At 40.4% G+C, this 13,734-nt stretch overlaps 1 protein-coding gene across 2 annotated transcripts in view; it reads right to left on the reverse strand.

Moving 5' to 3' along the window:
• Positions 1-13,734, reverse strand: part of LOC148680568 (NACHT, LRR and PYD domains-containing protein 3-like) — a 34,130-nt gene that overhangs the window by 13,691 nt on the left and 6,705 nt on the right. For both annotated transcript variants that reach the window (XM_088650147.1, XM_088650146.1), the window contains exons 6-7: positions 9,391-9,564; positions 8,722-8,895 (exon numbers count right to left, since the gene is read on the reverse strand). In XM_088650147.1, coding sequence (XP_088506273.1) covers positions 8,722-8,895; positions 9,391-9,564 — 348 coding nt within the window. The remainder of the gene's footprint in view (positions 1-8,721; positions 8,896-9,390; positions 9,565-13,734) is intronic.

The following is a 13,734-nucleotide window of genomic DNA, read 5'->3' on the forward strand; positions in this document are numbered from 1 at the left end:
ACAAGGGTCTGCGCATATCCGCTTATCTGGACGATTATCTGATATGCGCTCGCACACGCGAGCGCGCGGAGCGGGATGCAGAGACTCTTTCGTCTCATCTCACAAGGCTGGGATTCAGAATCAACAACGCCAAAAGCCAGCTGATTCCGTCCCAGGAAATAGAGTATCTGGGCCTGCGCCTAGACTTGGTAACTTACCGCGCCATGCTTTCGGAGAGAAGGATTACGGCGTTCGGTCTATGCCTGACCCATTTTCGCAAAGGAAACCTGGTCTCGTTCAGAACCTGTCTCCGTCTGATGGGCATGATGGCTTCATCTCTGTCTGTGATCCCACTGGGGTTATTAAAGATGAGAGATTTTCAGCGGTGGATTACCGCGAAGCGCCTGTGCCCGTGCAGGCACCTCGCGCGCAAGGTACGGATATCCACGGAGTGTGTGATGGCTCTCCACCACTGGAAAAACCCCTGCATATTCCGATCAGGGGCTCCGCTGGGAAGCGTGTCTCTGAGAAAAGTCGTCACTACGGACGCATCCTTAATGGGATGGGGAGCCGTATTTCAGGGCAGATCAGTAAACGGTCGTTGGACACACCGACTGCACGAGCTTCACATAAACATGCTGGAGCTGATGGCAGTTTTTCTGGCTTTAAAACATTTTTTTCCATTCCTGAAGGGTTTTCATGTTTTAGTCAGGACGGACAACACAACGGTGGTGGCGCACATCAACCGCCAAGGGGGAACGCGATCGTTGCAGCTGCACAATCTAGCGCGCAAGCTGATTGTCTGGAGCGTCGCTCACTTGAGCTCACTGCGCGCGATGCACGTCCCGGGAGTCAGAAATGTGGGGGCGGATCTTCTGTCGAGGGGCAACCCGACGTACGGAGAATGGGTTCTCCACCCGCAGGTGGTGAATCAAATTTGGGAGATGTACGGCAAGGCTGCCGTAGATCTCTTCGCCTCGCGGGCAAACGCAAAATGTCCGCTGTATTTCTCTCTTGAGGACGAGGATGCGCCGTTGGGTGTGGATGCGCTGACGCACCCGTGGCCAAACGTGCTGCTGTATGCATTCCCACCGTTAAGTCTAATTTCTCCCACCCTGGACAGAGTAAGAGAAAGCGGGTTGTCTCTCCTTCTAATAGCCCCCCGTTGGCCGGGCAGGCTGTGGTTGGCAGAGATCGCCGAACTTCTGCAAGGAGAGCCCTGGCCGCTCCCGCTGTGACGGGACCTGCTGTCACAAGCGGGGGCACAGATATTTCACCCTCACCCAGAACAAATCAACCTTTGGGTCTGGCCCGTGAAGGGTTAAATCTAAATGCTCTCGGGCTTCCACGGGAGGTCATAAGCACTATCCAGAGCGCTAGGGCTCCTTCAACGCGCTCACTGTATGACCTGAAATGGCGTGTGTTTGAGGACTGGTGCACTATTGAAGGGCTTATCCCCTTCCAGTGCTCGGTGAGGGATATTCTCTGCTTTTTACAAAGCTTACTGGATAATGGGAGAGCGTTCTCTACCATTAAAGTTTACCTGGCCGCTATTTCCGCTTGCCATGTAGGGTTCGAAGGGGTTTCAGTGGGACGGCACCCCCTTATATGCTGTTTTATGAAAGGAGTGAAGCGCGTGAGACCAGCGGTGAAACGGCTGGTCCCGTCATGGGATCTGTCTCTCGTTCTGGACGCTTTAACTCGGGCCCCATTCGAACCTCTGGAGGATATTCCTATTAAGCTCATATCACTGAAGACGGCCTTACTACTCGCTCTAGTCTCAGCTAAGCGAGTGAGCGAGCTGCATGCTTTGTCGGTGCATCAAGCGTGCATGGACTTTAGCCGGGATGATGACAGGGTTACACTGCTACCAAACCCGGCATTCGTTCCCAAGGTCAGTGATTCTGCTTATAACTGTTCTGCTATTGAGTTGCATGCCTTTCATCCCCCTCCGCATTTGTCAGCGGAGGAGAGAAAGTTACACACTTTGTGTCCCATACGGGCATTACGCCTCTACGTGAACAGGACGCGATCGTTTAGGAAAAGTGATCAGTTATTTGTGTCATGGGCCACTCGCCGTAAGGGTGAGGCTGTTTCATCTCAACGGCTCTCGCACTGGATAGTGGAGGCGATCGAACTGGCCTATACATCTAGGGGTCTTGGTTCCCCTGAGGGTTTAAGAGCTCATTCTTCAAGAGGTATCGCTACCTCATGGACTTTGTTCAGAGGGATTTCGGTAAGAGATATTTGTAAAGCGGCAAGTTGGTCTTCCCCGCACACATTTATCAGGTTTTACCGCCTTGACGTCACCGCGCCTTCATTGGCTCACGCGGTTCTCAATGTGTGTCCCTTATAAGCTTGAAAGGTTGTCTTTCTACCGATTCTGTCCGGGGGCTTCGGAATACATGCGTTACGGGAGTGGTATATATCATTCCCATAGTGAGATACCGAGCGAATGTTTGAAAGAGAACGCTAGGTTACTTGCGTAACCCGGTTCTCTGAGAACAGAGCGGGGTATCTCACCAGACTCCCTTCACGCATTACACTCGGGAAGAGCGTGCTTCGAATGCCGATTCGGGGAATCACAGCGGATTATAAAGGAGAGGGTGGGCTCCTAATCGCGAGCTGTGATTTGTCCGTCCTCAGACGGACGTGGTGTAATTGGTGCTTCCACAGTCTGTCACGCCTGAGGCGTTTCCCATAGTGAGATACCTCGCTCTGTTCTCAGAGAACCGGGGTAACGCAAGTAACCTAGCGTTTTAAACCTGCAATTTGAGTGTAAAGCAGGAATTGTGCTTGTAGTTTAGCAGAATTGGTTCAGGGGGTTAGTGCATCAGATACATGATGTAGTCATTGTGTCTGAAGTAAAAGTAATAGTGTGTAAACAATTGGAAAAAACTTTAAGTGCTGCTATTCAATGATCCTCCACATAGTTGGATTGTTTTTGTCATGTGAGGGACATTCTACAATACTGATTCAGAATTATTTGTAATGATTAGGGGTGTAACGATACACCAAAGGCACGGTTCGGTTCGGTTCACGGATTTGGAGCCACGGTTTGGTTTGGTTTCTGTTTGCTGTGGGGTTAGGGTTGATGTCATGTCAACAGCAATGCTAAGGAACAATAGATTCACTTAATAACAAGAACATCTTAATTTTTTTTCTTTATGAACTTTATCATCACGTTTTTAGTACAGTCAGGATACCCAAGTAAACAACTAAAATTAAATAAATTCCTCCAATATAGACTAGACAGAAAAACTATTCTTTTTAGTGCAGCCATCTTAACTAAGTAAACTAAAAATAAATAAATAACTGCAGTGTAGACTAGTGAAAGATCTTCTTCAAAAACACCATAATATCCACATTCTCAGATGAGAAAATGTGATGAGAGATGAGATTGAGATGAGATCTCTCATTCTCAGATGAGAGAATTGATCGCTGTCCAGACACAGATGCTCATTTTTGATTATCTAAGGTTTCATTTAGATAGCTTTCCGTTTAAATTAATGAAAAAATATATACATATAATGTGTTTGTAAAGTGTTTTTACATGACATATTCACCAGTAAAATACATTGCAGTTGTGTCTGAAACTAATGTTAGGGTTGTAGCCGGCTGCATGTTTGCCTCCCGATCTTTCTCTCTCCCGCTCCCTCCATGCCGGTCATTTATGTAGGTCCACCTTCACGACAGCCGATGCCAGTCATTTCTGTAGGTCCGCCTTCATGACAGCTGATCGATCAGTAGACCGATCAATTATCATTTGGCGACGTAGTGCGGGAATATAAAAAGCATGTCAGGAAGAGCGGGAGAGAGAGCGCTTTTTCCTTTGATCTAATTTTTCGTGTATTTTTCTGACATGATTATGATTTTAATTTGCTTAACTTTCGTTTGGGCAAAATTATTGTGCATTACTTTTGCCCAATTTGAGAAATTTTGTGAGGTTTGTACATTTTTATTTCAATTGATTTGTATGTTATTTTTTGACACCGCTCCTTCCAGACAATATTGAGCAATATCTCCTTAAGTTCACACTTTTCTCAGTGTAAAGTGGTTAGGGATGATGTCGTACGATTTCCATTTTGCAAACACGTAGAAAATGTATTGTTAAAGACATCAGGTAAGAAGTGAAGGTCATCTTTGTTTTTATTTCATTCTACAGTTCAGAATAGGGAAGAAGGCGGCGCACGGCGCTGAAGACCTTTTTTTTCTTTTCATCAGTTTTAGGGAGGTAAGAGTTGTTATTCAGGAGTTAGAATTGGTTTGTTATATTTCTTTCTTTCTTTTGTTTGGCTTCACTATCATCCCCTTGTTCGAGTTTAACTCATTTTTGTTTGATACCTTGTTTGAATTTTCTACTTTATTATATTATTTTTATTAGTGTAAATATTTATATTTTTTTGTATATATTTGGGCATTATTCTGGTTTCACTTTTTTACATTTAATCCCTTTTGTTGGCAGTTCTGTTGCTTACACCCTCACATTGTAAAATTTCCACACTTTTTAAATGTTTTTCCTTATAAGTAAGTTTCGTGAAACAGTTAAGATAGGCGTGCGCTTTATCTACGACACAAATTCCATTCCTGTACTCCACTGGAAAACCAGTGTTTCCAAACAAATGACTTAAATGTGTCTGGGGGATCTGCAATCTCAGTACCATGTGAAGCAGCCATCCTGCATACAGTAGTAACGAGTGTGATGCTTACTCAAGTCACATGACATGCACTAAAATTCTAAATTTAGAAAATAATATTTAAAACAAAACCTCATCATTACTAAAACAATTTAATCAAATGTGATAATAAAGATGTGTTTAAATTGGTTCAACTAGTTAGAGACAAGTGAGGTCAACCTCAACAATGAGCAGCAGGGAGCGCGAGTACCGCGGTACGCCACGAGAGTATCACAATGTATCGTGGTTGGTGTATCGCGATATTTCGGTTCGGTTTTAATATCGTTACACCCCTAGTAATGATCAATAATGATGAGCAAAGTAACACAGTAGGGTAATTTTAGGGTATTAAAGGCGGACAAACAAATAAATCACACTGTTGTTTTCCAGATTAACTCCTATAAACATTTTCCCATTCTTAAACGCATTACTTATTGAAGAATCCACTGAATAAATGCAGGATAATAAACCAACAGATCATTTTCAGCAGATCACAGACATCTGTGGACATTTATAAAGTTAAAGTGAAGTTACATCTGACATTTCACTTCCACATTCACACTTCAGCAGAGAATGAAGAGAATAGCAAACCTGTAAACCCAGCTGAGCAGTGTTCATCTAGTGTCAGAGATCATACACACCTTTTACAGTGTTGATGTGTGTAAAATCATCAATGACAATGAGTGATCGTCCTCTTTACACTCTTTTGAGCTGTTAATTGTGCAATAGTTTGTGCACATCAATAATGTATCATATTAATGTGATTTTATATTTGATTTTAATATATTTAATAGATAAAAGTGTGTTTTATAGATGATCAACACCTAGATGCAGGATTACAGCTGGTTGTATGACTGTAAAACATTTACTCAAATGATACAGAGATCTGAAATGTGTAATCAGGTGTAAGGCTGGGTGATGTCAGACAATATTTATTAATAATCGCCTTTGAAGATATCCTGATATCCCATAATAATGTCTCTTCCTCACATCTGTCATGACACACACACACACACACACACACACACACACACACACACACACAATCTCTGAAGAGGAATAATTGGAGAAGAATGACCTAACACCCAGGCGGGACAGAGCAACAGACAGAGGCTGAGCACTGAGCAGCACAAACTCAATGCAGCTTCACACTCTCGTCCAGCCCTACATCACAGCATCATCAAGACGAATTTATTAACTACTAAAACTGTGGACAAGCAAATATGATACAGCCTATAGATACTGTCTAGCCAGTGCTCAAACTAATATTTGTGTAATGTGTTGAGGCCGCAGCTCATGATTGGCCATCGCTTTCTCTTTCACTCACACATTCCTCTCCAAAGCATGCGAGGGGGTCTAAACCTCAGATTATACTCATGAGCAAAAGGCTCGATCTCCTTCACATGTCTGGAGCTTTGTTTGCTTTATTTGTGTGTTAAAGTCATTCTAGATGTCTGTCAGCCTGTTCCTGTGGGTGAGATGGAGCGACTGACACATGAAATAAAGCTTTAGCATATGCATTCATCTACAATCTAAAGGGAAGTGTCGTGTTATTACTAGACCATCTACACTTACAGACTGGGCCGACATTTACTTGATCACTTCACTAGATTATCTTTCCCCAATAATGTGGATTATCTAATCTAATCTAACCTGATCTAATCAAATCCACATCGCCCAGCCCTAATCAGGTGTCCAGACTTTAAAGATGCTCCCTAAATGTGCAGATATCAGACATACATTATATTATATCACTTTCACTGCTTTCTAACCAGTGCGAATGCTAACTCTTATGTTTAGGATGGAACATGCTAGCAGTTAACGTTAGCTAGCTCTCAGCTAAACATCAGCTCTATTAGTTTAGCCTTAGCCACCAGGAGTCTTAAGAAATAGAGCGGTGTCCCACATGTGTCTGAGTGACCAGAGCACTCATATGGACAGACAACCCTACTGAAAAATCCAGCTTGAACCAGCCTAGGCTGGTTGGCTGGTTTTAGTTGTTTGACCAGGCTGGTTTTAGAGGGGTTTTGGCCATTTCCAGGCTGGTTTCCAGCCATTTTCAGCCTGATCTTAGTTGGTCAGGCAGGAAAATGACCAGCTAAATCCAGCTAAAACTAGCTTAACCAGCCTAGCCAGGCTGGGAGCCCAGCCAAAACCAGCTATGTCCAGCTTAAACCAGCCTGGAAATGGCCAAAACCGCTCTAAAACCAGCCTGGTCAAACAGCTGAAAACAGCCAACCAGCCTAGGCTGGTTCAAACTGGATTTTTCAGCAGACAAGCGTATCACACGAGAGTGTCAGTTGTGTCATTGCTGGACCAAGTTCATGTCTGAATATTAGCGAGTCCTAGACTATAGAAAGAAACGTCTTGAGTCTGGACTCGAGTACTACAGCCCTGACAGTCACCAACTTCAGCTTGTAGATCAAACTTTACTGCATAAAGAGCAACAGAACATGACCTGATCTTCATTTGTATATTATATTGTGGACGATGATGTAAATAAACTAAAACAAACAGAAACCCACTCTCTTAATGTCTCTTTCACAAGCCTGACAGTCACATTCACACTGATGGAGCATTAGGGGACTTTTATTCTGTCAGCTGAGAAACACCTGATCAATAATCATGAGCGCTGACTCTCCTTCACACACAGCCTTTCTGACAGAAGATCTTCAGTCAATATATTGCTTCATGTGAATGAGTAATCAGGGTTATTTTCAGATGCATGTGTAGTAAATACATCAGTTCACCAGGTCTCTTACAGTAAACTGCTGAATACATGCTTATAGTGTGTCTTCATATTATTGTACTGGTTTAGATCAGTGTTCTTCAACCCCCAGGCGGGTGCTGGTGCGTGGATCAATCAGTACCGGGCTGAACAAGAATGAATTATCTTTAAGTTGGCAGATAAAGAAGCTGCATTTAAACTGGATTTGTGGGGACGGCGCGTGAACAGAGGCATATCGGACGTGTTTCAAACATTAGCGTGGATTTTGTGTGAGACTGAGACTGAGCCTGCGCCCTCACTCACCAAGCTGCTGCACGATCACCAGTCTTCACTGTTAAAGGAGTTTGAGAAACACTTTAGCATGTCGAGATGTACATGATACTGTATGTGTTTGTGCTGGCGCCCACGGGCTGTTTCACAGGCATATGCAAAGCTTGAAGGTAAACAAACAACGGCTTATCATAAGCATCTTATCGATAATTATTTATACGGTTGGCATTAAAGGGAACATATAAACGTTATGTGACTAATTTCTAGCAGCTAAATGTGTCTGGAAAAATATTCAAAGGCTTTTATTCTCATAAACCGCGCAGACGTGAATGCGTCTGACTGTTCTGATTGGCTAAAGCAGACGTCTCACGTCTGCACGTTCTAGACGTGCACGCGCTCTTTCCAGCAATCTTCCTTCTATGGTCCATCTCGTTGCAAAGAAACAAGCTCAGGGCTCCCATTGATTTAGCGGTACTGATGTTATAATATGTTATATTGTTGGAGCAATGTGTTAATAAAGTTATTACTTTCCTAATGTTATAATAGCATTGTAATGATGGAGCAATGTGCTAATAAAGTTCCATATGAGTACACAGTGGATTCACGTTGACCGGTCCGCAGTTAGAAAAAGGTTGTGGACCACTGGTTTAGATAATATTAAGAGTGTCGTGAGACTTTTATATGTTTAGAAGAAACTGCAAACTGAACAAACAGCAGAGCATGTCTAAACTTCACCAGGACACAACAGATATAAATATAAAAATATAAAATATGAATAATTAATTCAGAGGTAATTCATTATAAAGGTCCTTAAAATAAACTGATTCCTTTAACTTTAAGTCACATTTGGGTATATTGGAAAAAGAGAAGCTCTGAAAGTGCAACATTTCATAATAGACTAAGTAAAGCTTTTAAATATATTTATAGATAAACATACATTATTAAAGCTATGATTAAAATCACAACCCTGTAAATGTTTTGTTTTTTTCTTCTGTCAATCCACTGAATGGGGATCCACATCAGGTAACCCAATATGAAACTGTATCTGTTGAGTGGAGAATCCTTTACCTCAGTGTGTCCAGTTTACAGTGTTGACTCTTCAGTCCATCAGAGAGCTTCTTCACTCCTGAATCCTGCAGGTCATTGATACTCAGGTCCAGCTCTCTCAGCACACAGTTTGAGGATTGTAGAGCTGAAGACAAACTCTCACAGCGCTGAACAGTGAGATAACACCACTGTAGTCTGTGTAGAGGACAGTAAAAGACACTGTAATTATTATTATTATTGTAATATTAACAGACCGAAAATATGACTTTACAAACTGTATTGCAAATAAATCACATCAACATCTTCATATTAGTCAATAATATTCCTGAAATGAATATAAAACTGACTGAATATAACTTGAATACACACATGAACATCAGTAAATAAAGAGACTCAGTGATGGGCTGAACATCTGCAGAAACACAGCTCATTTAGAGACGCCCCAAAAACACCAAAGAACACCAATCAATAATCATTTCAGCAGAAATGACACTAAAGAGCAATATTATATCTGATATAAACAGGGTTTCTCATATTTGACTTCACATTAAATATGAAATATTCACAATAAAAAAACAAAAATAAAATACATCACAGCATATGCTCATTACCTCATCAGACTTTACAGCATTTCACAATGGAAAAGTCATTTGTGGCAGCATTTATTTGATGGAAATGTTTTTATTTTACCTCAGTTTCTCCAGTTTACAGTGTTGACTCTTCAGTCCATCAGAGAGCTTCTTCACTCCTGAATCCTGCAGGTCATTGTTACTCAGGTCCAGCTCTCTCAGCACACAGTTTGAGGATTGTAGAGCTGAAGACAAACTCTCACAGCACTGAACAGTGAGTTCACAGCCCTGTAGTCTGTGTAGAGGACAAAGAGCAACAAAATCAGCAGTAAGAAATGAGCAGTGTTGAGTGTTCATGAGTTCAGTCTACAGTGATAAAAGCAACACTGGAAATAAACTATATATATATATACTGCTCAAACAATAAAGGGAACACTAAAATAACACATCCTAGATCTGAATGAATGAAATATTTTTATTAAATACTTTGTTCTTTACACAGTTGAATGTGCTGACAACAAAATCACACAGACATGATCACTGGAAATCAAATGTATTAACCCATGGAGGACTGGATTAGGAGTCACACTCAAAGCTGTAATGAACTGCAGGAATTGCTGACACACTCCAGACTAAGAATGCACGATATATCGGCGCCTATATCCTTATAAACGCTATTTTTAAGATTATCGTTATCGATCCGATGTCTTAATTAGGCCGATATATTTAAGCCGATAAATTATGTAATTGTACAGACCTGCGTGTTGCGCTCGCGTGGGCGAAACTTGTTCAGACTTGTCCAGTGCACTATAATGGATCTCTCCTCACACTGTTTATTCCTTTAAAGTCCGTCCTTTCTTCACGTGGCATTGCTGTGAGTTAATAACTCAGTAAGTAACCACGTTCCTCATCATTGTAGATATGCTTGATTGAGTGTCACTGTGTATTTTGCTTTAAATCGCCTCAGGAAAAATATTACATGTGGAAACCTTTCCTGCTCTGTCTCTTTGTTGTGTTAGAGATATCAGGGGAGATTCACTTATTACTCCAGGGCCGAATAATGTTAGTTTCAGGGTGAACTCTTTTCGTTGCAGCTGGTGAATTACAGAGGACACATGTAACTTGGTCCAAAATATTTATTACTTTCTGTGTGGTACAACAAATAAGCCACCAAAGAGGGAACATCACAGAAAATGGTCTCATTGCGAAAAAACCGCTCCTCTTTTCTCTCTCCTGTCTCACACACAACACCAAACTGCAGCCCAGTCCCGTTGAAGGACCCGCACATTTTACAACACGTGTAAACATAACGGTTGTTTGTAATCTGATTATTTGTTATTATCAACGCGTTGCTGGTCATGTGTTGTTTATGTAAGATAGTATTCAGTTTGATCGGAATATTCATATTGATTATAACGAGCTTGCGTGAGAGCTGTCACCGCACACACACACACACACACACACACACACACACACACACTGTAGCACGGGGGAGAGGTGAGAGAGGTGAATCCAGTCAAAGGGGCTCTTAACTAGCCGCTCATTCTGCCTTTATATTCTGCTCTGTGTTTGTCATAAAGTCAGCTCAATGCAGGTTTTGTCTCAAAATCTGACTCTGATGGCAACTCTGCCTCTACAGTTGAGTAAAACTCTCAGCGGTTTATCATAAACTTTTCATTGATCATTTTCCCGCGATTAACGGCAAGAACGAGCGCAGAAGCGTTGTCTGATTGACAAGCAGAACCTACATGTGACATGTCAATACGCCAAATAGCATGAATCTGTGCCGCATTTTCTAAACGTACTCTCTGTATTTAGCTGTTGGTTGTACGGTGGCTCTGAACTGTCAAAACACCTCTGATAAAGGCTTTTTCGGACATGACATATTTGTAGATGTGTACATCACTGTAACATGTTTTATTCATGACCATTTGAGCTGGTTTCAGTCCTTAGCTCTTTCATTTTCATCTTATTTAAATATATTTAACTTGCTTGTTAATTAAATACCATTTTGTTATTTAAACTATTATTTTAATGCAACAATCAACTTGCATGTTAATTTGCTATGAAGAAAAGGAAATAATTTTTTGCATGCTGATTTATGTGAAATCGTGAATATAGGTCTATAATAGGGTTGTAACGGTATGATTTTTTTACTGTATGATAATCGTCTAAAACAATACCACGGTTTGACGGTTTCGCGGTATACGGTATTAAATAGTAATTATCATAGCAAAGACCCTGAAAAGAATAAGAACACGTTTTCTGACTGAACAAAGGTTTTTCTATGGGGGAAAAAATGCATTTATTTACTGACAATGTATTTGCCCAAAAGGTCTGGGAATGAACTAAACAGAAAAAATGTTACAAAATAATAGAACAGTGAAGCAAATTTGACTTTTTCCAAATAATATATTTTCAGTTACTATAAACAACACCACTTACAATGAACAAATAAAAAAAATAAGAAAATAATAAATAATGTGTCAAAGTCCAAATAAACATGGTGCAAATCCTCAGTAATAAAATAGATATAAATATTTACTATACTATAAATAGTTACATAACAAAACTAGATTCAATATGGAACATCCTTAGGTTTTATGTGCCAGCATGGATATGGTTGTCTGTGGATATGGATTTGGATATGGTTGTCTGCAATGCAGACAAACAGCTGCATCTTCATTTGCGTCTTTTGAAAACAGCAAGAGCAGCACTTCGTCTTTGCTGTGTCACTGTTTTGTCATGTTTCTGTGCTGCAGTGCATGCAAAAGTACTTAGTATGAGAATTATTTCATGCAAAACTTTTTTTTTTTTTGCGTTTTATTTAGCCGCGCAGAAATGTATGTATCTCTCATTCCATGTTGTTCAAAAAGCTCATTGTCGGTCCACAAACAAAAGCGAAACCTATGCTTATTGGTTATGATATAGCGAGTTTGAACCAATCTGGGCATGGAGGAGGGACATTGCATCAATGTATCATGTCTGGTTTGTCCGGAGACACAGTGACGAGCGTTTCTTTGTCAAATCAGCGTTGTCAAATTTTGATGACGTAACCGCACTGATTCCGGAGCCTCTGAGTCCGCGAATAGGCTCGTTTGACTTGACCAAAATCTGCGCAGAATCGATCACCGGTGATCACCGCAAGATGCATGCCGGTTAGAAATGTGTCCGCCTTGCCTTCGCCTCGCTCTGATGTCACGCTGACGTGTGCCAAAAAACTCTCGCGATCGTGAGGCGGGTACCTCGGATAGAGCAGTCGGCCGCAGTTGCTCTCAAAAGACTGCGTTACCAAAAGCATGATGGGAAACGACTGGCTGACGACACAGCTTAATGCTGATTGGATGAGACTGACACATTACACTTTATTATCTTGTTTTACTAAGGTTTATACCTGGATTTGTTGAATACCTTTTTTGTATTTTCGTTGATAATTAAAAAAAAAGTCATAAAGAGCATCAAATATGGTTATTTATTTAGATTTACACGCAAACAAAAACAAAACACATCTTTGTAAAACATAACGTGACCTATCCAATATAACTAAATGTTATTAATAAATCATTAGGATGTGCATGTGCTGTATTATATTTCTCTTTTATAATCCTGTTTGTTGTCATTTTCACTTTTTGTATGTTTGTGTGAATTTTTTAATGTAATTTTTATGCAGCATTATTCCATTAAAGTCAATCTAATATATACATATATTCAGAAATACAAAGATAATCAGACTGTTTTGTCATTATGCCTCATCTTTGTGTGGTTTCATATGAGAAGTGAAAAGGATAGTTAACAAGACACACACACACACACACACACACACACACACACACACACACACACACATGTATATGTATATGTATATGTATGTGAAGTCAAAAGTCATGTTTAATAGACCAAGAACATTTCCACAGTTTTTCCTACAGTCTAATAGTTTTTATTCTGGAGAAAGTCTTGGGCTATTTATTTTAGTCTGGCTGGAGTAATATCAGTTTATATAGACCTAATAAGCATGTCAATATAATTAACCCCCTAAGAATTTATTTGTCAAACAAACATTTGTCATGACTTGGCACTCAAAAGCATCTATGGCTACTTCATTTATAATGTAGCCAAATTGGGTTTCTTGAAAGCTTTCTTGCTGTATAAGCTGTTTATTTTGTTATTATTTTAACGTTTGTTGAATATAGCCTACTATATATAGCCTATAATTATATTTTTAATACACCCTTTTAGTTAATGAGCGGTTCATCTTCTGTAATTCTGACCATCTCTGTAAAAACAGTGATATTTCTATTGCATCCACTCCCACATTAAAAAATACTATAGTAATGTATACTGTAGTGCTTTTGAACCATGTTATAAAATAGCCTATTTAAATTTTATAGTTCTGGTATCACAACAACTATAAACACAACCCAATACTGAATAAACATGTTCAAAAATGCTATAATATTTACTACAA

The sequence above is a fragment of the Danio rerio genome, chromosome 4 (genome assembly GCF_052040795.2).
Source record: "Danio rerio strain M-AB ecotype USA chromosome 4, GRCz13ab, whole genome shotgun sequence".
In the NCBI taxonomy this organism is placed as follows: Eukaryota; Metazoa; Chordata; class Actinopteri; order Cypriniformes; family Danionidae; genus Danio; species Danio rerio.